The 27,296-nt window shown below is 46.6% G+C and overlaps 1 protein-coding gene across 2 annotated transcripts in view; it reads right to left on the minus strand.

Annotated features, from left to right (window-relative positions):
- The window catches only part of LOC144510112 (pleckstrin homology domain-containing family A member 2-like), a 130,153-nt gene that overhangs the window by 37,906 nt on the left and 64,951 nt on the right, over positions 1–27,296 (minus strand). For both annotated transcript variants that reach the window (XM_078239390.1, XM_078239391.1), the window contains 4 exons: positions 21,650–21,706; positions 12,917–12,965; positions 7,459–7,556; positions 3,777–3,905 (listed from right to left, as the gene is read on the minus strand). In XM_078239390.1, the coding sequence (XP_078095516.1) occupies positions 3,777–3,905; positions 7,459–7,556; positions 12,917–12,965; positions 21,650–21,706 (333 nt within the window). The remainder of the gene's footprint in view (positions 1–3,776; positions 3,906–7,458; positions 7,557–12,916; positions 12,966–21,649; positions 21,707–27,296) is intronic.

A 27,296-nucleotide genomic window follows, 5' to 3' on the forward strand; every position in this document is an offset into this window, starting at 1 on the left:
AGCTAATCTAAAGCAGCCAAGTTGTGCTGACTTCTTTCTGGTGAGTTACCCAGCAGAGGAAAGGTTAACGGCTGTAGAAATTGCCCCATCTTGAGCCTATTATAATTTGAAAGTTTCCCTCATGGTCAGACATCACCAAAGAGAGACTGGCCGACAGTTCCATTCTCCCAGCATCTCAGGGACAAATTGTTACCCGCAGCTTACTGAAGCATAGGTTTAAAGTTTATTTATTAGTCACAAGTCGGCTTCCATTAACACTGCAATGAAGTTACTGTGAAAATCCCTTCGTTGCCACACTCTGGCACCTGTTTGGGTACGCTGAGGGAGAATTTAGCATGACCAACGCACCCAACCTGCACATCTTTCAGACTGTGGGAGGAAACCAGAGCACCCGGAGGAAACCCACGCAGATGCAGGGAGAACATGCAAACTCCACATAGACAGTGACCCAAGCCGGGAATCGAACCGGGTCACAAGAACATAAGGGTCCCTGCGCTGTGAGGCAGCAGTGCTAACCACTGTGCCACCGTGCCGCCCAGGATTATAGAGAATGTACAGCAGGGAAGTTGGACGAATCAGCCCAACTGCTATGAGGTGGTGTTTACGCTCATTCCTCTCACCATCCTGACTTGTAAATATGTCACCATTCCTTCACTGTGGCTGGGTCAAAATCCTGGAATTCCCTCCCTAACAGCACTGTGGGTGTACCTGCACTACATGGACTGCAGGAGTTCAAGAAGGCAGATCAATGCCATCTTCTCAAGGGCACGTAGGTGGGCAATAAATGCTGGTCTAGTCACCAATGCCTACATCTGGGAAATGAATTTTTAAAAATCGTATCAAATAATGCAGCAGGCTCGAGGGGCCAAATGGTCTACTCCTTATATTCCTGTTCACTCTCTAGCTGAGTAAGTTTTTCCTGAATTCCTACTGGATTTATTAGTGACCATTTTTAAGATGTCCTATGGCACAAATGGTAGCATTCCTACCTCCGGCCCATAAGCTTCAGTTTCAAATCTCACGCCAGGACTTGTTGGCCATGGAAGTACCATTTTAGAACACAGTTCAACAGGCTGATAATGTGTGGGAATCACTGCACTATTCCTCAAAAAGGGAAAATAAGTGTGTGGAGATGTGCTTCAAAACAAAAATCTTATTTTTTTTAACCCCCCCTAGTTTTGGTGTCCCTTACTTTTTTGTTCATGCTTATCCTATCAAACCCTTTTGTCATGTTCGAAGATCTGATTGCCTATCAGCCAAGAGGAAAGAGCCCGTTACAGCAATAACAGGATGAGGCCATTCAATCCCTGCTCTGCCACTCAGTTAGACCATGGTTGACTGACATTTTCACTCAGTTTACCAGCCTGGATTCTGTCATCACTTCCAACTAATAAAAAATGACCAATCCCAGTTTTGAGTGATTTGAACTAAAAGTGACAAGGATAAGCATTAGCAACTGAAATGTTAATAAATAAGATGAACTCATTGCTGTGGTTATTCACAAACTTGCTGCATTGTGTGAAAAATACCAGTGATAAAGTTGCCTCACTTTGTCCTATTTCACGAGATGCATTAAGAAAAATCTTAAGGTCGGTTTCTCTCAAGCAATACATAATGCAAAAAAACTTCTCACACCTTTGGCTTCCTCAAGTTACCACCCTGCATAAATGATCCTCCCTCTGTCACTTCCTGTCACTGCGGAAAGAAAACCTCTTGCCTTCTACCTTTCGATAAAATTACAGGTTTCTTTTTCTGTTGTATTATTTGCACGGCCAAATACGACAGTCCCAATGTCTTTTCCTGTCACCTGACACTGATGTACAGTCTGAAACACTCCGAAAAGGTCAAGTTCTGCCTCTCCCTCTGTGAATGACACTGTAACGCAATGCAAGCCAGGGTGTCACTGCATTTCAACAACAACAGTAACTTGCATCTGTACAGCACCATTCATGTCATAAAACATCCCAAGATACCTGTCAGGTGCATTCTAAACCAAAAGACCACCATAAGCGACATAAGGAGATAAGATGGCAGATGGGCAAACGCTTGGTCAAAGGGGTAGGTTTTAAGGAGCTTCTTAAACAAGGTTAAGAGAGGAGCAGATGTGTGGGAAGGGAATTCCTGAGCTTGGAGCCTGGCCAGCTGAAGGCACAGATACCCACGGTGGGATACTCAAGAGCCCGATTAGAAGAGTGCAGATATCTCAGTGAGCCGAGGCTGGAGATGATTACAAAGATGGGGAGAACTGGAGCAGTGGAGGGATGCAAATTTAATAAGTGATTACCTGGGAGCCAATTTGGATCAGCGCGTATCGGGGTAACAGGGAGTGTGTTTTGGTTTGGGTATTTCACAGAATGAACTGCACCAGCCCAATCCGCCATCGGGTTTTGTTTGGATTTTGAAGAAATGGAATTGTACAAGCTAGTTAAAAAGGATGTTTGCATGAAAGGAACGCTTTCTTCCATATCCCAGGTGGCAAAATGGTCAACTTATGCAATTAGTTAAATGAGAACACTTTACGGACACAAAATTTGGAAGCATTTTGTGGAAGTACAGATATTTTAGAAGGTTTTGCACAACTTCAGTTACATACATTTTGCCATCTCTTATCATCACACATAGATCTGCTCAATCAGATGACCTTATCCAAGACACAGACAAAGCACATATTACCAACTGTGATGAGTGTGCGTACTCGTCATGATGGTTTAAGGGAAGTTTTCATTGCAGACAGATGAGCTAAAGATCTCTTCACTAAAAACATGGGGTGACACGGTGGCACAGTGGTCAGCACTGCTGCTTCACAGAGCCAGGGACTTGGGTTCGATTCTGGCCTCGGGTGATTGTGTGTGTGGAGTTTGCCCGTTCTCCCTGTGTCCGCGTGGGTTTCCTCCGGGTGCTCCGGTTTCCTCCCACAGTCCGAAAGACGTGCTGATTAGGTGGATTGGCCGTGCTAAATTTCCCTTTAGTGTCTCAATGTGTGTAAATCGGGGGGATCAGTGGGGTAAATATAAATACATAGGGTTACCGGGATAGGCTGTAGGGATTCTAAGTGTGGTTGGAAATGCAAAACCGCTCAGGATTTGGCAATAAAATGGCAATCCCGTTCAGTGGTACTGTGGGAATTGTCAAAAAACCTACTCTGGTGCAGTGGGGCTTATTCATTTGTTCGGCTGGTGGTGAGTCAGAATGCTGGAACAGAACGGAAGGTGCACTGCAGGTGGCTATGCTGCACCTCCTTTTTGAAGTGTCAGGGTTAACGCATGGGGTTATGGGGATAGGGCCCAGGTGGGATTGTGGTCGGTGCAGACTCGATAGGCCAAATGGCCTCCTTCTGCACTGTAGGATTCTGTGATTCTATGATTTAAATCCCACCGTGGCCTTGCTGTCTCTATAGCCTCCACAAGTCCTGAATCACACTTCAAGATATTTCCCTTTCCACCCAATGGACCTCTTCGACTTAATCTCCTTCTCTTTTCTCTACCATAGATGCCTGCATTAAGTCCAACTTTGTGGGTTTCATCTCTTTTGCCTCTGCACCTGAAAGACCCTCCTTACAACTTATCCCTTAGATAAAGCTTTCGATGCTATTTCTAAACTCTCCGCCTTTGGGTTCCATTGTGAAATGTCTTGGAGTATTTTTCTATGTTAAAGACTGTAAATACAACACTGACAACAAGTGTTCAATTCCAAGTAAAACAAATCTCAATAAGAATGCACTCCCAAAATTTCAAAGAGGAATGGGCAAATTCATTTGGTAGGTAGTCAGTTCTTACTTGAGTGGGTGTTTGTACCACAACCCCTCCAATTATTTCAGTCTTGTATGGAATCTGCTTCAGGGCTTCTGCTGTGGGCCTTTTAAGTTCGGCACTGGGTTGTGGGTCACTCGCATTGCCCTTTGGCACCTATCAACGTAAAATTTCAAGAAATGTCAAGAATGTGACACATTTTGGGGATCAAGTTCAGGTGTGAATTATACCGTAAATGACAGAACCCTTGGAACATTAACATACAGAGGGATCTGGGCGTGCAGGCCCACAGTTCGCTGAAAGTGGCGACACAGGTGGCCAAGGTGATTGAGAAAGCAGATAGCACGCTTGCCTTCATTGGTTGGGGCACTGAGTACAAGAGTTGGGAAATTATGGGGGTGATTCTCCCATCGCGACCCGCATATTTTCTGTCAAGTCGGGTTGGGAGATGCTCGTGCCGGCCATTTCACGGGATTCGCGCATGCATACCCAATGTACGTGCGTCTCCCAGAGCCGGAGAACAGTCGCAATCAGGACCGCGTTGGAAACCAGTAGGAAGAGAGGCAAGAGATTTAAATCTTCTTTAATGTATTTTAAATCTATCTTACATGTGGTTATCGGGCCCGGCACAGAACTTGCCGGGCCCTATAGCACCTCCCACCCCGCCAGGAATATTCATTCCGGCGGGGTTTAGAATAGCTCCTCATGTAACGGGAGACCCCGCTGGAGTGAAGGGGGGGCAATCGGGGCCTCCCAGGGGGTTGTTGCCCCCTGGGCATGGGCACCCTGGCATTGCCATCCTGTGCCCCTTGGCAGTGCCCAGGGGGTACCTTGGCACTGCCCACCGGGCATGGGGCAGTGCCAAGAGGGTGTGGCCTGGGGGTGATCAGTGGGAGTTAGGGGGGGTCCCGTTGCCACTCTGCATTGGGGTCGGTCTGGGCTGGAGGGAGGCCAGTGATCGGAGTGGGCTGGGGAGTTGGTGGTCTGCGGGGGGGGGGGGGGGGGGAGGTGGGTGGAGGGGGGCCTGCCTCCTGGAGGAAGGGTCAGCGGGGGGTGGGGGTCTGCTGGGGTGAGGGCTGTGGGGGGGATCGTCGCTGCTGGGGGCGGGGGAGGGGGGGGGGGCGGCTGGACATCAGGGCGCTCCGGGGCAGGGGGGCGGTCAGGGCTGGCCCAGGAATTGTTGTGGGGGCTGTGATCGGGCTGTGGGGGGGGGCTGGAGGGGCAGCACTGTGGGGGTCCCGGACTGGCCAACAAACGGGGAGACTGACAGATCGGAGCCACTCTGCATGCGCAGAGGTCCAGAGCTGGTAGATTCCGGTGTGAATAGGCCCCACTGCCCTGGGATTTTAATGAGATTGACGACTGGGACCTCTGCATTGCCAGAGTGCGGAGATTCGAGTGTGAAGTTACACTGAAAAAACAGTCGTGATTGAGACCGGTTTTCTCACCAATTCAGCGCTTTTGGGAGAATCGCCCCCCCCCCACCACCCCAGGTTGCAGCTATATTAAGAGAAAAGCAAAATACAGCAGATGCTGGAATCCGAAACAAAAGCAGAAAATGCTGGAAAATCTCAGCCAGTCTGACACCATCTGTGGAGAGAGAACAGAGCCAATGTTTTGAGTCTGGATGACCCTGTGACAGACCCGACGAAGGGAGATCCAAGGCCATTCAGAATCAGGTTCTGTCTGAAACAAAACACATTTCGCCAAGTTAAGCAGGACTTCAGCCCGCAAAATAATTCATGGTTGGACAAAAAGTGAAAGCTTGAAATTCGATGTCACTGACGGATGATGGGATATGTTTCATTACAAAGCAAAGCCCTCACTCAAACTGCTGTCTTTCTCGGGAGAAAAATCATTTTGAAATCAGAACAAAGAAAATTACAGCACAGGAACAGGCCCATCAGCCCTCCAAGCCTGCACCGAGCATGGTGCCCGACTGAACTGAAACCCCCTACCCTTCGGGGGACCATATCCCTCTATTCCCATTCTATTCAGGTATTTGTTCAGACCCCCCTTAAAAGTCACTATCGTATCTGCTTCCACTACCTCCCCCGGCAGCGAGTTCCAGGCACCCACCACCCTCCACCAGTGGGCGGCACGGTGGTTAGCACTGCTGCTTCACAGCTCCAGGGACCTGGGTTCGATTCCCGGCTCGGGTCACTGTCTGTGTGGAGTTTGCACATTCTCCTCGTGTCTGCGTGGGTTTCCTCCGGGTGTTCCGGTTTCCTCCCACTGTCCAAAGATGTGCGGGTTAGGTTGATTGGCCATGCTAAAATTGCCCTTAGTGTCCTGAGATGCGTAGGTCAGAGGGATTAGTGGGTAAAATATGTAGGGATATGGGGGTAGGGCCTGGGTGGGATTGTGGTCGGTGCAGACTCAATGGGCCGAATGGCCTCTTTCTGTACTGTAGGGTTTCTATGATTTCTATGATTCTGTGTAAGAAGTAAGATGATTTAGTACAAAAGGATGAAAGCCAGGCTGTAGCATGACAAAACCTACCCATATCTTGTTGCGTACTGCCATTGTGTTACAGAGTTTGGTGCTGACTGTATTAATTATGTAACTGAATATTAATGGCTAACTTCTGCTGTTCACCGAGATGTCCCCATACTCCTCCGATCACTATTCCCCAGAGCCTTGTGTACCTGCTCACGTACTGCACCAATTTCTATTGACGCCTGCAGCTCCGCTAAGCTGGGAATCTCTGGTTGAAGCTGATACACTGTCACTTATCAAAGGCATTACCATCCTTTGTTACCTCACTGAAATAATGAGTCATACCATCCCACTCAAACTCCTCGGGCTTTCCCTGTGTGTTTACATCTATTGTTGCCCTGCCATTTTTATTTCAGATTGTATTAACAGGCTCTCCAGCCCCTTCTGAAACCTCAGTCTCCCCCGAAAATGGGAACTTATCTGTTCTCTCCTCAGACACTGACCGCAAGTGTCCACAATTTTCGGTTCTTAAGCTTTGTATTTGTGGGAGCTTGCTGTGCACAGTCGAGTTGTTGCTGCATGAACAGCTGGGGCTTTCAAGACTGACATAGATTTTTTAAATTCCATAAATGGTATGAAGAGATATGGAGCGACGTAGAGTGAAGAAACAGATCAACTTTGAGCTAATTGGATGCGGAGAGGGCTCGTGGGGCTGAATGGCCTCCTCCTGTTCTTCTGAAACATTCAGAAGGCAAGTTGACTGCTGCACTAGTGTTTGACCTGAGTTGGGTATGGGCTGAGACAAAGTGATACCTGCTGAAGTGTGGGAGAAGGATACATCCCCTCTCTATTAAATTATATTCATTCGTGGGACATGGGCATCGCTGGTTGGCCAGCATTTATTGCCCATCCCTAGTTGCCCTTGGAGGGCAGTGAGAGTCAACCACATTGCTGTGGCTCTGGAGTCACATGTAGGCCAGACCAGGTAAGGACGGCAGATTTCCTTCCCCAAAGGACATTAGTGACCCAGATGGGTTTTTCTGACAATCGGCAATGGATTCATGGCCATCAGTAGATTCTTAATTCCAAATAATTTTTTACTGAATTCAGATTGGAACCCGGGTCCCCAGAACATCAGCTGAATTTCTGGAATAATAGTCAAGCAATAACACCACGAGGCCATCACCTCCCCTGAGGAGCAGGGTGACAATAGCTCGTGGTCCAAGTCACTGAAAAGCGAAGCAACGCTGGGGAAAAATAAATAACTTACCGTAATTTTGCACGACTTGTTTAAGGCGTCAACCCACTCAAGCAAATCATTCTTATCATTGGCTTGTAGAAAGTAGCGGCGTAGGCCCGCATTTATAACTGCAATTCAAACAGAAATAGTTTTATTTCACTGTTTACACCCAAATCACATGCACATTAGACAGTTAGCAGAATTCCAGACATTTATCTACGGTGGAGTTGGGTGGCGCGGAGCGGGTCAGATACGGATTCATGGTTAGGGTCGCCCACACACTCGGTGGAGCTCTGTCATCCTGGGATGCTGCAAGTGCGGGAAATCAGATTGGCGCTTGCACACCCATTCTGGGTAAAGAAGCAGGATGTGAAGCAAGGCAAACACAAGACCGATGCACAAAACAGGGTCTGTGAGCGGGTCACGTGGGCGAGCTGACGAGGTGAAGCTTGCCATTTCACGAGGGAGCTTAGCCCAGTTTAGCACTTGCCACAGAAGGTGGCAGTCTGTGTACATCTTTGGCCAGGCGACCCCACGGTAGTTTTGACATTGTTTACAATGTCCAAAAATAGTTGTGGGTGAAGGTGGGCATGCTTTAAGAAAAACTCACTTGGAACCTCTGAAATACCAGATAACCTGAGAACAAAGCTGCCACAAGCAAACAGAACATTCTATACTTCCTTTTCTCAGGCTGTTACCATCGAGCAGGGATCTTGGCTCACATCTGACATCTACACTTGGAGACAAGCTGAAAGGTCACATGAAATAGCACATGTGGAGACAGTTCCATTGGCTTTCACAACCTGCCCACGTCCTCTTTCATCCGTTACTAGCTTGTGGTTGATTTATAACACCTGTTTTATCAGCACATCAGTATCAGCTCACTAGCAGATTGCTGTGAAATCTGGCCAATTCATCTATTCAGGAAGGGCCTTGTTCCAAGCCTGAAGAATCAAACTAAATCATTTGTAAAGTTGTTGAATTTTGCCTTCTGCATGACTTAAGTGTCTATAAGTCATGCTTGCCTTATTCTATCTCTCAAGCCTTTGACACTGAGCATAATGTAAACCATAGATTCCCTACAGTGCAGAAGGAGGCCATTCGGTCCATCGAGTCTGCACCAAACACAATCCCACCCAGCCCCCATCTCTACAGTCCCACGTATTCACCCTGCTAGCCCCCCTGACACTAAGTGGCAATTTAGCACAGCCAATCCACCTAACCCGCACATCTTTGGGCTGTGGGAGGAAACTGGAGTAGCCGGAGGAAACCCACGCAGACACGGGGAGAACGTGCAAACTCCGCACAGACAGTGACCCAAGGCCGGGAATCGAACCCGGGTCCCTGGCGTTGTGAGGCAGCAGTGCAAACCACTGTGCCACCATGCTGTTGACTGTTTCTTGTGTCCAATTGCTAGTTGCTATTTCTGGGCTGGTTGACTTCATGTTTGCATTAGCGGTACACACTCGATACTGAGAGCTGCATTTTCCTACGGGATTTGGAACCCAAGTTCAATTCCAGGTCCAGGTCTCCTCATGCCTTTCAGTCACGCCACCGGTATAATTTGTTTTACAGGAGGAGGCCAAATAACAGACCACCTCCACATTTTCTTCAGTGCTCTTCCCAAAGGCATGTCTGACCCAAGGAAGGAAGTAGGTCCTGAACTGGGGGCGGGTGGGACGCAGATTTGAGGTTACTATCATATCAGCTGTGATCTTATGAAATGGCGGAGCAGACTCGAGGGGCCTAATGGCCTATCCTTGCTCCATATGTTTGTATGAATAATCGCAGCCAGAAAGGGGAACACACCCTGTCCTCTTAATAAGAACATAAGAACTAGGAGCAGCAGTAGGCCATCTGGCCCCTCGAGCCTGCTCCGCCATTCAATAAGATCATGGCTGATCTTTTCGTGGACTCAGCTCCACTTACCCGCCCGCTCACCACAACCCTTAATTCCTTTACTGTTCAAAAATGTATCCATCCTTGCCTTAAAAACATTCAATGAGGTAGCCTCAACTGCTTCACTGGGCAGGGAAATCCACAGATTCACAACCCTTTGTGTGAAGAAGTTCCTCCTCAACTCAGTCCTAAATCTGCTCCCCCTTATTTTGAGGCTATGCCCCCTAGTTCTGGTTTCACCCACCAGTGGAAACAACTTCCCTGCTTCTATCTTATCTATTCCCTTCATAATCTTGTATGTTTCTATGCGATCTCCCCTCATTCTTCTGAATTCCAATGAGTATAGCCCCAGTCTACTCAGTCTCTCCTCATAAGCCAACCCTCTCGACTCCAGAATCAACCTAGTGAATCTCCTCTGCACCCCCTCCAGTGCCAGTATATCCTTTCTCAAGTAAGGAGACCAAAACTGTACACAGTACTCCAGGTGTGGCCTCACCAGCACCTTATACAGCTGCAACATAACCTCGCTGTTTTTAAACTCCATCCCTCCAGCAATGAAGGACAAAATTCCATTTGCCTTCTTAATTGCCTGCTGCAGCTGCAAACCAACGCCTTGAGATTCCTGCACAAGGACACCTAGGTCCCTCTGCACAGCAGCATGCTGCAATTTTTTACCATTTAAATAATAGCCCATTTTGCTGTTATTCCTACCAAAATGGATGACCAATCTGATCACACCAATCTGATCCACACCAGCCACGTGGTTCCCCAAGGAGTCCGGGTTGCTGTGGCAACATGGACTTTAGCATGCATGCTGCACCCTTGAACTTGGTCCATCGACATACTATCTTCTATCACTACAGGAGAAGGGTGGGCATTTTACAGGCTGCTGACAAACTGCCTTCAGGCATGAATGCTCCTTCTGTGGTCAACAAATCTGGGAGTGGGATTCGAACGAAGGCCTTTCAGCTCAGAGGCAGGAGTGTTACTAATCGAGCCACAGCGTCCCAACAGGCCACATCCAGTGAGATATTTTCTCAACCCTTCTGAACCATTACACCCATAGAGGCGTTTGCCATTGACATTTCAGGGCACAGACCACATCCACGACAGGAACTGTAAAAGCTTCTATCGGAATGTAAAAATAAAAGATTAGCAAAGACAAATCTGTGTCCATTGCAGGCAGAGACGGGAGAATTTATAATGGGGAATGTGGAAATGGCAAGGAAGCTAACTCATTACTTTGTGTCTGTCTTCAAGGAGGCAGATAGAAAATCCTTCCAGGAATAACAGAGAACCAAGGGGCTAGCTGAACTGAAAGAAATTAGTATGAATAAAAAAGTAGCACTGGACACATCAAGAGACTAAAAGTTAGCGAATCCCTACTCTCAATGGTCTGTATCCCAGAGTGCTCAAAGAAGTGGCTCGAGATAGTGGATCCATTAATGATCACCTTTCAAAATTCTGCACAATCTGTGATGGCAAAAAGTCACTAACCAGAGAAAAATATTGGTCAAACTGGGAATGCCAACAGCATCTATTGAATGATAATGAAAATATAGCCCAATGAACTGAGATTTCACCACCCGCATGCAGCATGTCTGAATGAATTCAAATTTCAGGAAATCCATCTTTTCCAAAACCTTCTGGTGAAAAATAATAACTCTCTGAGCTGTGACAGGTATGATTCAGAACATGTGCTTAAGAGATAAGCACCTGTCACATAACAATAACAGGTTGTGTTCAGAAGCAAATGTTATAAGTATAGCAGCTCAGAAATGGTAAATCGAAGCAGATGGATTCAACACTTGTGGTTACAAAGTGATCGGTGAAACGATCTGAAATCTGTGCAACATGCTATCTCAGACCTGAAATAGCAAAATTGCTCGAAGTATTTTCCCTTTCAAATGTTGTTGTATCAGACTGTGGTATAATGAAAGTAGTAAGAAGGCCAATGGTATGTTGGCCTTCTTAGCGAGAGGATTTGAGTATAGGGATAGGGATGTTTTACTGCAATTGTACAGGGCGTTGGTGAGGCCACACCTGGAGTATTGTGTGCAGTTTTGGTGTCCTTATCTGAGGAAGGATGTCCTTGCTATAGTGGGAGCACAGCGAAGGTTTACCAGGCTGATTCCTGGGATGGGAGGTCTGTCATATGGGGAGAGACTAAGCCGATTAGGATTATATTCACTGGAGTATAGAAGAGTGAGAGGGGGATCTCATAGAAACTTATAAAATTCTAACAGGGTTAGACAGGGTAGATTCAGAAAGAATGTTCCCAATGGTGTGGGAATTCAGAACCAGGAGATATAATTTGAGGATAAGGGGTAAATCTTTTGGAATCGAGGTGAGGAGAAATTTCTTCACCCAGAGGGTGGTGAATGTGTGGAATTCATTACCACAGAATGTAGTTGAGGCCAAAACGTTGTCTGATTTCAAGAAGAAATTCAATATAGCTCTTGAGGCGAAAGGGACCAAGGGATATGGGGGGAAGGATGTTGAATTTGATGATCAGCCATGATCAAAATGGTTAAAGTCCAACAGGTTTATTTGGTTATCAAATAAACCTGTTGGACTTTAAGCTGGAGTGGTAAGACTACTTACTGTGCCCACCTCAGTCCAACATCGGCAACTCCACATCATGATCAAAATGAATGGTGGAGCAGGCTCCAAGAGCCGAATGGCCTACTCCTGCTTCTATTTCCTATATTTCTATGATTGTCCTACCTATTTGTAAGACAAATGGAGACAGGAGCAGAAGGAAAATCACTGGGTTTGCAAACCATTGACATGGCCATTGGAGGAGGTGTCATCCAGCCCACAAATCTTATCATAGAATCATAGAAACCCAACAGTGCAGAAAGAGGCCATTCGGCCCATCGAGTCTGCACCGACCACAATCCCACCCAGGCCCTACCCCCATATCCCTACATATTTACCCGCTAATCCCTCTAACCTACGCATCTCAGGACACTAAGGGGCAATTTTAGCATGACCAATCGACCTAATCCCGCACATCTTTGGACTGTGGGAGGGAACAGGAGCACCCGGAGGAAACCCATGCAGACACGAGGAGAATGTGCAAACTCCACACAGACAGTGACCCAAGCCGGGAATCGAACCCAGGTCCCTGGAGCTGTGAAGCAGCAGTGCTAACCACTGTGCTACTGTGCCGCCCACAGATCCCATCATAGAATCATAGAAACCCTACAGTGCAGAAAGAGGCCATTGGGCCCATCGAGTCTGCACTGACCACAATCCCAGGTCCTGACCGAATCGGAACCACAGCGCAGTGGTTTGAGCGCAGGCCTCTTCGGAACAATTGAATTTGGCAGCTGGGCGGGCAGATATTTCTCAACATGTCAATTTTCCTGCTCTCTAAGCTTGTCCAACACAATAGCAGGACCACATTGGACACGTTTGCTGTTTGAAAACTGGGAGGTTTCATTAACTTCGAAGAACTGAAACCACCCACTTGTTTTTGCACTGATCATAGATAGAGCCCCATGAGACTCAAAGAGATTCTAAAGATGGTCAACGGTGCATCTTGTTACTATTTAAATGTCTATATCAAAGCTAAAACACTTACCAAAGCAAAATTCAACTTTGGGTTTCTGCTTTGCAGTAGCTTCACTGACCTGAAAACCAAAAGAAACAGTTAGATTAGTAAGATTCCAACTCAACATTGACTTTAGCAGGTTGTGTGCAGCCAGGAATACTGAGATTTTGGAACAGTTGAGCTGATTCCCCCACCCAGTGTGGAGCAGTGCTCGGAGAGTGCTCTGCATGGGAATTCATGGACCCAGAAAATAACGGGCAATGAGTCATTGATTTTCCCATCAGCCCTTTCTGCACCCAAATGAGGAATCAGTTCTTACCTCCAAGGGTGGAAGTGTCGATTACAAGGGGGCATAGGTTTCAGGTGAGAGGGAGAAAGTTTAAGGGAGATGTGCGGGAGAAGTTTTTCACGCAGAGTGGTGGGTGCCTGGAATGCACTGCCAGAGGAGGTGGTGGAAGCAGGCACTTTAGCAACGTTTAAGAGGCATCTGGATGGGTCCATGAATTTGATTTGATTTGATTTATTATTGTCACATGTATTAGTATACAATGAAAAGTATTGTTTCTTGTGCGCGATACAAAGCATACCATTCATAGAGAAGGAAACAAGAGAGTGCAGAATGTAGTGTTACAGTCATAGCTAGGGTGTAGAGAAAGATCAACTTAATGCAAGGTAAGTCCATTCAAAAGTCTGACAGTAGCAGGGAAGAAGCTGTTCTTGAGTCGGTTGGTACGTGACCTCTGACTTTGGTATCTTTTTCCCGACGGAAGAAGGTGGAAGAGAGAATGTCCGGGGTGCGTGGGGTCCTTAATTATGCTGGCTGCTTTGCCGAGGCAGCGGGAAGTGTAGACAGAGTCAATGGATGGGAGGCTGGTTTGTGTGATGGACTGGGTGACGAGCTTTTGTAGTTTTTTTTGCGGTAAGGAACAGGGAGGGAATAGAGGGATATGGACCGAGTAAGCGGGTTTTTTTGTCGTTTAGTTAGGGCATCATGATCGACACGGGCTTGGAGGGTCGAAGGGCCTGTTCCTGTGCTGTACTCTTCTTTGCGTCGAGGAGAACTCTCCTTGGGTTTTGCAAGGGCTCAAAATTGATATTCAGTCCTGCTTCTGAATATTCCAGAAAAGCCAAGTACGACACGATGGACACGGTAGCACAGTGGTTAGCACAGCTGCTTCACAGCTCCAGGGTCCCGGGTTCGATTCCCGGCTCGGGTCACTGTCTGTGTGGAGTTTGCACATTCTCCTCGTGTCTGCGTGGGTTTCCTCCGGGTGCTCCGGTTTCCTCCCACAGTCCAAAGATGTGCGGGTTAGGTTGATTGGCCAGGTTAAAAAAAATTGCCCCTTAGAGTCCTGGGATGCGTAGGTTAGAGGGATTAGCGGGTAAAATATGTGGGGGTAGGGCCTGGGTGGGATTGTGGTCGGTGCAGACTCGATGGGCCGAATGGCCTCCTTCTGCACTGTAGGGTTTCTATGATTCTATGAGCTGTCTTACTCTCAAATGGAAGATCCAGTCTGAAGGCTGGACACCCAGGAGAACATTATTCCATGATTTTCTTGGTTCAGGTCCTGTGTCTCCAGAACATGCAGGACTCACTGTTCACAGAAACAATGTGAAGTAGGCCATTATTGCTCGAGTAAAGAGTTGGTAGATGGTTTATTCCAACAGCCACAAACCATGACTCACAGGCTCAGCCCACTTGCTGTATGAGGCCACTCGGCCCATCGAGTCTGCCCCGCCATTCAATCATGGCTGATTTTTTTCTCATCCCCATTCTCCTGCCTTTTCCCCATAACCCCTGATCCCCTTATTAATCAAGAACCTATCTATCCCTGTCTTAAAGACACTCAATGACCTGGCCTCCACATCCTTCTATGGCAAAGAGTTCCACACAGTTCCAGACAGTCACTGCGGATGCACAAAGTAGACAATCAGTCAGAGAGTAAAGGTCTGAATGAAAGTAAACACCCAGTGCACAGAGCTAATTCCCTGGTAGGAGGTGATTTATAGCAGTCCGTATAGAACCAGGGCTTGCCTGACGCATTTCACAAGTTGCAGCAACTGCCTCACATCAGTTACACCACACAATCCATTCTTCATATCGATCCGAGGTTTTAATCATCTCCTCAGCTTCAATCCCCTTTTTCTGCCCTCTTCCTCCTCTTCAGAGAACAGTAACACTTGTTGGGCTCCAGTTAATTGGTCAAATGCGGCTAATTTGGACCTTGCTCACGAAACATGAGCCAATTGGGAACCCTGGTGAATGCTGCCTTTCGTGGAGCCCTAGGCACTCAGACCAGCGGAATTGCCTTAATGCTGCTCTGGCCATCTCTGCACAAGCTTGTAACCAACGCCGACTTGCTGCTGTGCCTTGATAAGAGCCAGGGTCTACTTGTGCTGCATTGGAAGCTAGTCTACGTTTCAGTCGGAGCAAATGTGTTTGCAAGAGATTAATCATATCTCTGGTTGCATCATCACATGCTATTGCACTTATAAACAAAGTTCAGAGAATCAGAGAATCCCTGCAGTGCAGAAGGAGGCCATTCGGCCCATCGAGCCTGCACCAACAACAATCCCACCCAGGCCCTATCCCCATAACCCCACATATTTACCCTGCTAATCTCCTTGACACTAGGGTAATTTAGCATGGCCAATCAACCCTAACCCGCACATCTTTGGACTGTGGGAGGAAACCGGAGCACCCGGAGGAAACCCACGCAGAAACGGGGAGAACGTGCAAACTCCACATAGACAGTGACCCGAAGCCGGAATTGAACCCTGGTCACTGGGGCTGTGAGACAGCAGTGCTAACCACTGTGCCTCCCCAATGTTTGATTCCATGTTGCAGCAAGGCAAAACTGCCAACCACTGTGCCACTGTACCGCCCGAAATTCTACCGCAGATATTTTTTATTCAATTCAAATTGCCGTGACGGGATTCGAACCCAGAACATTAGCTGAGTTTCTGGATTGATAGTCCCGCGATAATGCCACGCGGCCATCGTCTCCCTGACGTACAGATTTTTTTAAACATTCATTCATTGGACAGAGGTGTGGGGTGATTCCAAATCCAGGCCAAAGTAAGAAGTGGCACTGCTTCACACAGGAAAATGCTAGTGAACTTCAGAAGTAAACACTGAAGTTACCCACTTCCCTGTGAATGTAGCTAGTTCCGATGCAATCTCTTCGATTTTCATAGCCCGGACATGACAAAATGCACTGACTCATGTCAGCAGCAAGTGCCTCCTAATCCGGATTGCTGAAACTTTCCTCTTGTGAAACACTGACCTCCACTTGCACTGTGTGTGTGTGTGAAGTTGGGTCACAGTTGCCACAAAGTTTAGACACTGCGACTGGAAAAAGAAAGTTCTGTCAAAAAGCTCTCCTCGCTAACTGTATAAATGACTTTCAAACACTCTGGTTCAAACCAATGACACCCCCAGATTAGGTGCAGCTTTCGTGGGGGAGGGGGAGGGTACCTTTTGGAGGAGGGGGAAAATGAGAAAGAACATCGGTTGTTGCAACGTACACGGACAGGCTGAGAAACTGCTTCACAAATTGTGTATAGATTTGGAACTTAGTTCAAAAAGCATCGCGACATGGGAATGGACACATGGATAATTAAAGGATCAGGTAGAACATGTTGGAATTACTGAGTTAGTCCAAGGCACAAATATGTCTTGATAATGCTGGAGCCTGCTGGAGCATTATCAACTGAAACACTTCATTTTATCATTGTCCTAAACCTGTTGATATATTTGTCTCTCGCCGATAATGGATATCAAATTAAGTAATGAAAAGACTGGATTGCATACTTATGGATCAGAGTCGGAGAAGCTTGCAGCAGAGGTGGTGGCCATTTGGCCCATCGACCCTGCGCTGGTTCTCTGAGAGATCTGTCAAATTTAGTCCCATGTCCTATTTCTCTCCATGGAACCACAGATTCCCTATAGCGCAGAAAGAGGCCACTCGACCCACCAAGTTTGCACCGACTCTCCAAAAGGGCACCGTATCCCAACACTTGCCCCCACGCCCCTACCCCACCACCTCCTCCAATCTCTCCAAATAACTGGAGTCTCTCATCCCATCATTCGTGAATCTTCTCTCTCCCCTCTTCAGGGACTTATTGATAGATTATTGGGAAGATTCAGAGGACATGCATTCAAAATTACACAAATGTTCGAATCGACAGGATGTTAGCTGAGAGAACGCTTTGAGCCTCTGGAATGCAGGCAGCAAGTGTATGCTAATGCTGATTCTCTGCAAACCTTCAAGAAAAAGTCAAGGTGGAATTTTAAGGCCCTTCCCACATATTTGAGTCCCGTTGAAGTCAATGGACTTTCGAGTGGCTCGTTGCATTTTCCAGCCCCTCCTCCCACCGCACCAGTGGGAAACTCCCACCCCCGCCCAGCCCAAGGAGCTTCCTGATGGGGGATCACTATCACTCAGCAGATTAGGTGGACCAACCATGTATGACCACCATGCTAATCAGAGCGGGTCAGGCTCTGCGGCAACGAATGGATGACCGCCACAAAGCCTTGCCACAATCCACCAGCCACAGGTCAAGAATACAAAGCAATGCTCATCCCTCACCTCACCCGGGTGGGAGCAACTCACATATTCCAGTCTCAATACTGTTCCAAGCTTGACCAATGTGCCCATCACTGCATAAGACCATAAGACCATAAGACATAGGAGCGGAAGTAAGGCCATTCGGCCCATCGAGTCCACTCCACCATTCAATCATGGTTGATTTCAACTCCATTTACCCGCTCTCTCCCCATAGCCCTTAATTCCTCGAGAAATCAAGAATTTATCAATTTCTGTCTTGAAGACGCTCAACGTCTCGGCCTCCACAGCCCTCTGTGGCAATGAATTCCACAGACCTACCACTCTCTGGCTGAAGAAATTTCTCCTCATCTCTGTTCTAAAGTGACTCCCTTTTATTCTAAGGCTGTGTCCCCGCGTCCTAGTCTCCCCTGCTACTGGAAACAACTTCCCTACGTCCATCCTATCTAAGCCGTTCATTATCTTGTAAGTTTCTATTAGATCTCCCCTCAACCTCCTAAACTCCAATGAATATAATCCCACGATCCTCAGACGTTCATCGTATGTCAGGCCCACCATTCCTGGGATCATCCGTGTGAATCTCCGCTGGACCCGCTCCAGTGCCAGTATGTCCTTCCTGAGGTGTGGGGCCCAAAATTGCTCACAGTACTCCAAATGGGGCCTAACCAGTGCTTTATAAAGCCTCAGAAGTACATCCCTGCTTTTGTATTCCAAGCCTCTTGAGATAAATGACAACATTACATTTGCTTTCTTAATTACGGACTCAACCTGCAAGTTTACCTTGCATCATTCCACCCTCGACCACCGATATTATACCATGTATATTCTACATAAACACACCCAGCTCAACCCAAGGTGCCCCATCGCCCAGTCACCAAGAAGGACAAAAGCGGTGATACCATAGATCTACACCTCTCCCCAGATTCTCTGCCAAGCCACACACCATCCTTATGTGGATAGAGATAACCACTCCTTCGTTGTCACTGGGTCAAAATCCTGGAATTCCCATCATCATTCCCATGAGGACTGCAATCTTAAAATTTAGCAACTTTTTCTTTTGACTGTGCTTTTTACAGCAATGACGATAGTCTCCAACACTGACTAGATTAAATGGATGTCTTAGCCAGTTCTCATTGTCCCTTACCTACGGAGGAACAGCAAGAAAACTGATGATCCCAGGAAAGAAAAGGAAGCCTTGCATTTATATAGTGCCTTCCACAACCATAGGATGTGCCAACGTCACAGCTAATGAAGTGCTTTTGAAGTGTAGTCAGTGTTACCGTCCTAGGTTGATGCCAAGTGATCCATCCTCTATCTCAGCTCCAGCTTGGCTGTGAGTAAACATCTACAGATCTGCACAGTGGCCTTGAATTAGGGTTTAAGAAAACTATTAATATCAGGCCTGTACATGAAAACCTGGCACATTAACTACACCTTGGTGAACCTGGGTGCAGAATGACTGACAATGCTGCTGACAGCAGAGGTAGCAATGTGTCCCACTCTTCTTTCATTCCTGTTCCAAGTGATGTTGAGGTAACCCTTGGATTGCCAGTCATGGCTCAGTGGACACCTCTGTTGCCCCCGAGGCAGCACTAACTGCACTATGGGTGCACCTACTCCTGAAGTACTACAGCGTTTCAAGAAGCCAGATTACCACCACCTTCTCAAGGGCAACAAGAGTTGGGCAATAAATGTTGGCCTCGCCAACAACACTCTCATCCTGCAAATAATTTTTTTATAAAGATGGTTGTGAGTTCAGGTCCAACTCCAGAGACTTGAGCACAACAAGGCTGTTGTTCCAATGTAGCATGACAGAATGTGGTAGTGTGGGAGATACTGGACAGGATTTTACATCCCTCGCTCATCCCGAAACCCTAAAATCCCGTCCGAGGTCAACAGACCTTCCTGTTGTCCGCCCCTCGCCCGGTCCAATTCCCGTGGCAGGTGATAAAATTCCGGCCATCATCTTTTGGATGAGACAGATTAAACCAAGGCCACATGCAGCTTCTCAAAGGGATGTAAAGGATCTCAATGCACGATTTCAAAGAACAGCAAAGGAGTTAGCCCTCAACAGATACCTTGAAAAATCAATGACCAGGTCATTGTCACATTGCTGTTTGTCAGAGCTTACGTTTCCTCCAAATGGGACAATACTTTAAAATAAAAAGCCTCATTGTCTGTAAAGTGCTTTGGAGTGTACTATGGTCAAGAAAGGTGCTACTTAAATGAAAATACATTGTATCTTTCTCAGCTGACTATCTGACGTCCCACAGGCAGAACGGTCAGCGACAACAGAATTGCGCTGCTGAACCTCCATCCAATGTGATCCACTCCCTCCATGGTTGGATTGGGAGCTCAAAGCCTCACACATCGTCAGTCCCAGCCGCGCCTTCCAAATTCGGCTGAGGATTCTAGGGATAAGATCATTAAATTCACTCAATTTAGAGTCACATGACTCTGAAACGGGCTCACACTGCTCACTGCTAAACTTAACCAAGTCAGAAATTTCAATCTCAAGAGTTTTTTAAAATTCATTTGTAGGATGTGGGCATCGCTGGCTGGGCCAACATTTACTGCCCATCCCTAATTGCCCTCGAACTGGCTGAATAGCTCGTTAAACCATTTCAGGGGTCATTAAAGGACCATCCACATTGCTGTGGATCTGGAGTCACATGTAGGCCAGACCAGGTAAGATCAGCAGATTTCCTTCCCTAAAGGACGTTCGTGAACCAGATGTAATAGTTAGACTAAATTCTAGATCTTTGTTGAATTCAAATTTCACCATCTGGAACCTGTGCCCTTGTCCAGTGATAATACCACAATGCCGTTGCCTTCTCAAAAAACTGTTGGCTGTTATTCATGAACATGATGCTGTACAGACTTATTAACAGTTCTATTTTCACACTAAATTCAAGTGCACAGCTGTCTTCTGAGTTTTACAGGTAATATTAAATGGGGTCATTGATATTATGAGGAGTCCAAGGGACACAACAGGCAAATGTCACATGCGCCACAGTGTCACGCCCTGCAGTAATTTACTCAGAGCTGAAAGGTAAAGTCGTCACAGTCCTGACTGATTGTAGTCTGGTGATGTTGGCTGACTGGTGTTGATTTCACCTTAGGATCACCACAGGAGAAGGGCAAGGCTGAGAAGTTCATGAATAACCTTAGCCGGTCCAGGAATTGAACCTCGGCTGTTGGAGTCAGTTTGCATCATGAACTAGCCATCCAGCCAACTGAGCTAACAGCTTCCGATGTAGGTTTATCCTACAAATAGAGGAATAACCGTCCCAATCTGTATCCCTAACGTGACACTTTTCCAATGGCAGCTACACCAAGTGGAGGCCAACCACACCGAACCCAAAATTCCCAAGAGCCACTCATGACAGAAGTTTGTAATCCATCACTCCTTTGCCCCCAAGCAAAGTGTTCCGAGTGCCTGTTTAATGCCCACTTCTGCTATCAGCTGGTGATAAAACACTTGCAAGCACAAGAACTTGATGACAAAAAGGACAACAGGGTTCCATTGTTCAGTCTGACACTCCTGGGGGGGCAGGGTCAACTCACAGGGCGGCTGATCAGAACTCGGCTGGCCCACAACCCATCGGTTTCCATCCAGTAATGTAAATGGTTGGACAACTAAGCAACAAGCTTAGAATTTCGTCGCTGCCAGTGCTCTGTGCGAGTGCCACTCCTCAGCAATGGCACTCAATTGGAAACACAAGCCTGAGTAATTATCTCATTTTCTTGGAGCGGAGGAGGTTGAGAGGAGATTTGATAGAGGTTTATAAGATGAGGGGGATAGATAGAGTGAACGTTCAAAGATTATTTCCTCGGGTGAATGGAGCGGTAACTAGGGGGCATAACTATAGGGTTCATGGTGGGAGATATAGGAAGGATGTCCGAGGTAGGATCTTTACGCAGAGAGTGGTTGGGGTGTGGAATGGACTGCCTGCAGGGATAGTGGAGTCAGAAACTTTAGGAACATTTAAGAAGCTATTGGATAGGCACATGGAGTATTTCAGGATGATAGGGAGGAAATAGCTTGATCTGGGTTTCAGACAAAGCTCGGCACAACATCGTGGGCCGAAGGGCCTGTTCTGTGCTGTACTGTTCTATGTTCTTTCCCTCAGGCGAAGGCACACAATGAGTTTAATACAGGACTTTCCCTGCAAAGATGAGGTGGACTAAATACCTTGGAGATGTAGGGTAGCTGCAGACTGCCAACATACTGGGTTCCAGGTGGTAGGTTCTGAAAGTAAACAAAAAAAAACATTATAAGACACTTATTCTTGTGTGTGTGTGCGCAAGTGTTGCCTGTGCAAAGAGCTTGTATTTAAACTCAAGCTAACAGGAAGGATCTGCAGGAAAGAGATGATGAATTGAAACATCGAACGACATACAACATTCTCCCACTCTGTGGGTGGGATTTTCCACACCTGCCCTCGCATGCTTTGCCGCAATGGTGGTGGCCCACCATTGGGCGGCCAGTGGCGGGATCTTTTGGTCTCACCACTGTCAACAAGGTTTTCTGCACCTGTCGAAGATCCCACTGGTGGGAGCGGCCAGAAACTTCTGGCCCGTATGTTTGCATTCTATCCCAAGCCTTGGGCGCTCTACCAAAGTACAAAGCAAAGCCTGTACTCTCAGCATCGTTTAAAACTGCCCAGCACATTAAAGACATGGACAATTTACCAAATGCTGTTGAGTCTTTGGTAAAGAACACAACCAATCAATGGGAAAAAAATAACTTATAATTCAGTGTAACTGAGCATCAGTGGTTATGTTTTCCGCATTCTCACGTGATTACCTCACACATGGGGAACCTCACAAAGCACTGAACAGAGGGAAAGGATGAAAGAATTGTATTCATACAGTGCCTTTCATGACTTCAGGACATCCCAAAGCACTTTGCAACCAATTGCCTGTGCAGTAACTGTCGTAATGTAGAAAACCAATTTACACACAGCCAACTCCCAAAACCAGCTATGTGACAAGGATCAGATAGTCTGTTTCTGCTGATGCTGATTGAGAGATCGGTATAGGCCCTGGACACCAGGGATAACTCTTCTGCTAGAGCACTGTGTGCAATTTTGGTCCCCTTATTTGCGGAAGGATATATTGGCCTTGGGAGGAGTACAGAGAAGGTTCACCAGGTTGATACTGGAGATGAGGGGGTTAGCTTATGAGGAGAGATTGAGTAGATTGGGCCTGTACTCGTTGGAGTTTAGAAGGCTGAGGGGAGATCTTATCGAGACATATAAGATAATGAAGGGGCTAGACAGGGTAGAGGCAGAGAGATTCTTTCCACTTAGAAAGAAAACAAGAACTAGAGGGCACAGCCTCAAAATAAGGGGGAGTCAGTTTAGAACAGAGTTGAGGAGGAACTTCTTCTCTCAGAGGCGAGTGAATCTCTGGAATTCTCTGCCCATTGAAGCAGTGGAGGCTACCTCGTTAAATATGTTTAAGTCACAGATAGATAGATTTCTAATCAATAAGGGAATGAAGGGTTATGGGGAGCGGGCGGGTAAGTGGAACTAAACCACTATCAGATCAGCCATGATCTTATTGAATGGCGGGGCAGGCTCGAGGGGCTAGATAGCCTACTCCTGCTCCTATTTCTTATGTTCTTATGTTCTCTAGATCAGAATAGTGCCATGGAATCTTTCGCAGCCACCTGAGGGGGATTTAACATCTCACCCGGGAGACGGTAGGTCCGGCAATGCAACACTCTGTGAATCGAGCCTGGATTATTGTGCTCCACCGTCAGGAGTGGGACTTGAACCCACAACCTTCTGACTTGAAAGCAAAAGTGCTACAACTGAGGCATGGTAAATGGAGAGAGAAAAAAACCCAGCTTTTATCTACCCACCCTTTTGGGTCTGGATTCAAAGTCTCACTACTGGGAGTAATCCATTTACTATCGCATTGGTGCGTTATGTTCAAAAGCAGTTGGTAGCCTTGGGACGGACATGTCTGCTTCATGATCTTGTGCTTGATCCATTGCAATTCACGGAGAGCTTCCCTTGCCGTAACATTTACTCATTGCAACGGCGTGTACACTTATTTAATTGGCTGTGAAGCACTTTAGAATGGCCTAAAGGATACGAAAGGCACTGTAAAAATGCTCATCTTCCTTTGCACTTTTGCAAGCTGTGAGAGCCAAGTCAATTGCACATTTCAGCTTTTGCCCTATATGGGTTAGTACTGGGGTAAGTATGGGTTAGTAACGGGTTAGTGTTGACCAGTGAAAGCGATGGGTATGGACTATGATCCTGTGCCAACATTCAATTTTGGAATGATGTTTTTCTAGCTTTATTTGCAATGTTATTTTGTTTAGAAAACTGAGAGTACATCTCTGTACCCTCAATTAAAACAAGGTAAGCTGTTGGTTGAGAGTAGAAGGAAGATCTGTGGGGAGTGTTTCCTGTGCAAACTACCCCACCCAATACTGGTTAAGAAAATGTGTGCAGCCATAGGTAATAAGTTAGCACTGCATCTTTTCGATTGAAAAAAACTTTGCTTCTCCATTTCCTTACGATCAAAGAATCCTACAGCACAGAAAGAGGCCGTTCAGTTTCCTGTGCCTTTTTGAACGAGGTGTCCAATTTAGTCCCACATCACAACATTTCCAAACAAATTAGTCCTTTTCCAGTAACATGCTGCAATTGTCTAGGGCATTGGTGAGGCCACACCTGGAGTATTGTGTGCAATTTTGGGTGTCCTTATCTAAGGACGGATGTCCTTGGTATAGAGTGAGTACAGCGAAGGTTTACCAGGCTGATTCCTGGGATGGCAGGTCTGTCATATGAGGAGAGACTAAGCCGGTTAGGATTATATTCACTGGAGTTTAGAAGAGTGAGAGGGGATCTCATAGAAATTTATAAAATTCTAACGGGGTTAGACAGGGTAGATTCAGAAAGAATGTTCCCAATGGCGGGGGAGTCCAGAACTAGGGGTCTGAGGATAAGGGGCAAACCTTTTAGAACTGAGGTGAGGAGAAATTTCTTCACCCAGAGGGTGGTGAATGTGTGGAATTCACTCCCACAGAAAGTAGTTGAGGCCAAAATGTTGTCTGATTTCAAGAAGAAATTAGATACAGCTCTTGGGGCTAAAGGGATTGAGGGATATGGGAGGAAAGGGGGTACAGGATATTGAATTCGATGATCAGCCATGATCAAAATGAATGGCGGAGCAGGCTCGAAGGGCCAAATGGCCTACTCCTGCTTCCAGTTTCTACGTTTCTATGTCCAATTGCCTTTTCAAGGTTCCTCTGGGATCTGATTCGGTCAGCCTTTTATGAAGTGAGTTCACAATGAAGTGAAGGAATTTATCCTTATATCCCCACCAGTTTGTTTAACAATTACTTCAGACCTCTGGCCTCTGGTTGGTAACCCACGAGCCACAGTTTGTCCCTGCCTGTTCTCTCATAACCCTTTGTAATTCTGAGCACCTGTATTTGACTTCCTTTCAACCTCCTCTGCTCTGAGAAATACAATCCCAATCTCTCAACATAAATGAACTCCCTCACCCCTGCTAACGTTCTGTCAAACCTCTCCTCTACTCTCTCAGGGCCTCGACTGTGGGACGCTGAATTGTGTACAATGCCCCACCCAGCTCAGCCAACATGGAAAGGTTAAGTATAATTTCCTCGTTTTGTTTTCAATTCACAGTGTCTCTATTCGCAAAGCTATCACATTCAGTTTATCCCGACTTAACTTGAAACGCGTGCTCTAGGCTGGAGCTGCCAAAACTCTGAAGAGGTTCTTAGTGGCCGAGTGTACAGGAGTAACTGGCAATGTAATCCCTCCTGGCTTCTTACCTTTTGCTGGGCCCTAAGAACCCAGCCAGATGCTTTAACTGCAAGAGGGGTGGAATTAAAATTCAGGGAAGTGGTGTTAAACTTGGATTGAACCTTGGATAGACCACACTTGAAAATACTGTGAACAGTTCTGGGCTCCATATCATCAAAAATGATACAGAGGCACCAGGGAAGGTGCAAACAGATGCTTACTGGCATGACAATGGAGCTGAGAAGTTATCAGTCAGCAGAGATTGAACAAACTGATGCTCCTTTCCCGAGCAAATAGAAGTTTCAGAGGTGCTGTTGAGGTCTTTTAGATTATGAGAGGGGTTTACTATGGTAGTCACTGAGAAGATACTTCCTTTCACAGTGGGACCAGAAATGGGGGACTGACAATGTGGAAATTGCTAGCACAGGGAGTAGTTGAGGTAAATAATATAGATGTTTTCAGGAGAAGTTAGATGAGCACACAAAGGAGAAAGGAATGGAAGGATGCATTGATGTAATAAGATGAAGAAGGATGGGTACATTTGCATGCAGCAGAAAGTTTGGCATGAACCCGGTGAGTTGAATGGCTTGTTTCTGTGCTGCAAATATTTGACCAAGGCAAGGGCCCCAGAGTGACTCTGGAACTCTCCTCCTAACAGCACCGTGGGTGTACCTACACCAGATGAACTGTGGTGATTCAATAAGTTGGCTTACCACCACCTGCTCAAGGACAACAAAGGGGTGGGCAATAAGTGCTGGCCTCACCAGCAACGACCACACCCCATGACAGTATTTTTAAAATTCTGCACAAATCTTCATCTCTTCAGACTGACAGAATTCAAACTGAGACCCCAGAGATGAAAATGTGCTGGTCATCAGCACCCAGCGGCTTCATTATTTGTCACATCTTAAATGTCAAAACATGGTACAAAATACTCTTTTGTCTGCATGCTGCAATAGGGCTGAGGAAGAACGATAGAAGGTTTACTGTTTACATTTGCTCACAGTTTTCTCCCCTCAAGTTGATAAAACGTGCTGAATTACTATCACGAGTGGTGAAAATTGAGGGAGGACAGGACAATGTAGAGAGAGTGATGAGGACAATCTTCACACATAGACCTTACCTAAACAAGTGGTGTTTATTGTTTATGTTGAAGTTGTGCTGCAATAGGATAGATGCTTTAAGTTGGTAATTAGAGTCATACAGCATAGAAACAGGCCCTTCGGCCCAACTTGTCCATGCCGCCCTTTATTTCTTCAACCCCCGAAGCTAGTCCCAATTGCCCGCATTTGGCCCATACCCCTCGACACCCATCTTACCCGTGTCACTGCCGAAAGGCTTTATAGAGAGAATTAAGCACAGCTGTCCCCATCTGGGGAAGGATAAGAGAATAATTGGTGGATTATATAAACCAGTTCACTCTCGACTGTCTGGGAGGAACTGGAAGAGTCTGTGACTTTGCTGTCTTGGAAGCAGACCTGTTTTAAAGTACAGGTGAGATTCAGATTCTACCTTAACATCCAATTACTGGAATTAATATTCATCTTTGTCACTATTCATATTTACACCCAGAGTTCTGTGCAATGTCAGATGGTAACGCCCCTTTTTAATTTTATGTTGGTCCTTACAATTTTCTTCCATTTGACTCAAAGGCCCCGATGTTTACCCAGGGGCAGGGATGGACGGATTTTCCGAAATCCAATTTCCTGCATATCTTGCAGGAGCCAACCACAGGACCTCTTTTCAATGTCATCAGGAGGTTTACTGCTAAACAGTCAGATGGAGAGGCATGATGCCTGTTGGTCAGAGAGCAGTCAGGGAATAGACATCAGGTCATTCAGAGCTGGGGGGGGGGGGAGTAGATTGCTGCAAGGGAGGGGTGCAGGGGGAGAGGAGAGGAAGGGCAGGGAGAGAGAGCAAGGACACAGTTCAAAATGCTCAGGCTATATCATAGCGGGGGTGAAAGAAAAGAGACAGCCAGATACCATAGACATTATTATAGACATGGGATGCACATGGGTTCATGAGATGGTGGAGGACGGGAAATGA

The sequence above is a fragment of the Mustelus asterias genome, chromosome 22 (assembly GCF_964213995.1).
Source record: "Mustelus asterias chromosome 22, sMusAst1.hap1.1, whole genome shotgun sequence".
Taxonomy (NCBI): domain Eukaryota; kingdom Metazoa; phylum Chordata; class Chondrichthyes; order Carcharhiniformes; family Triakidae; genus Mustelus; species Mustelus asterias.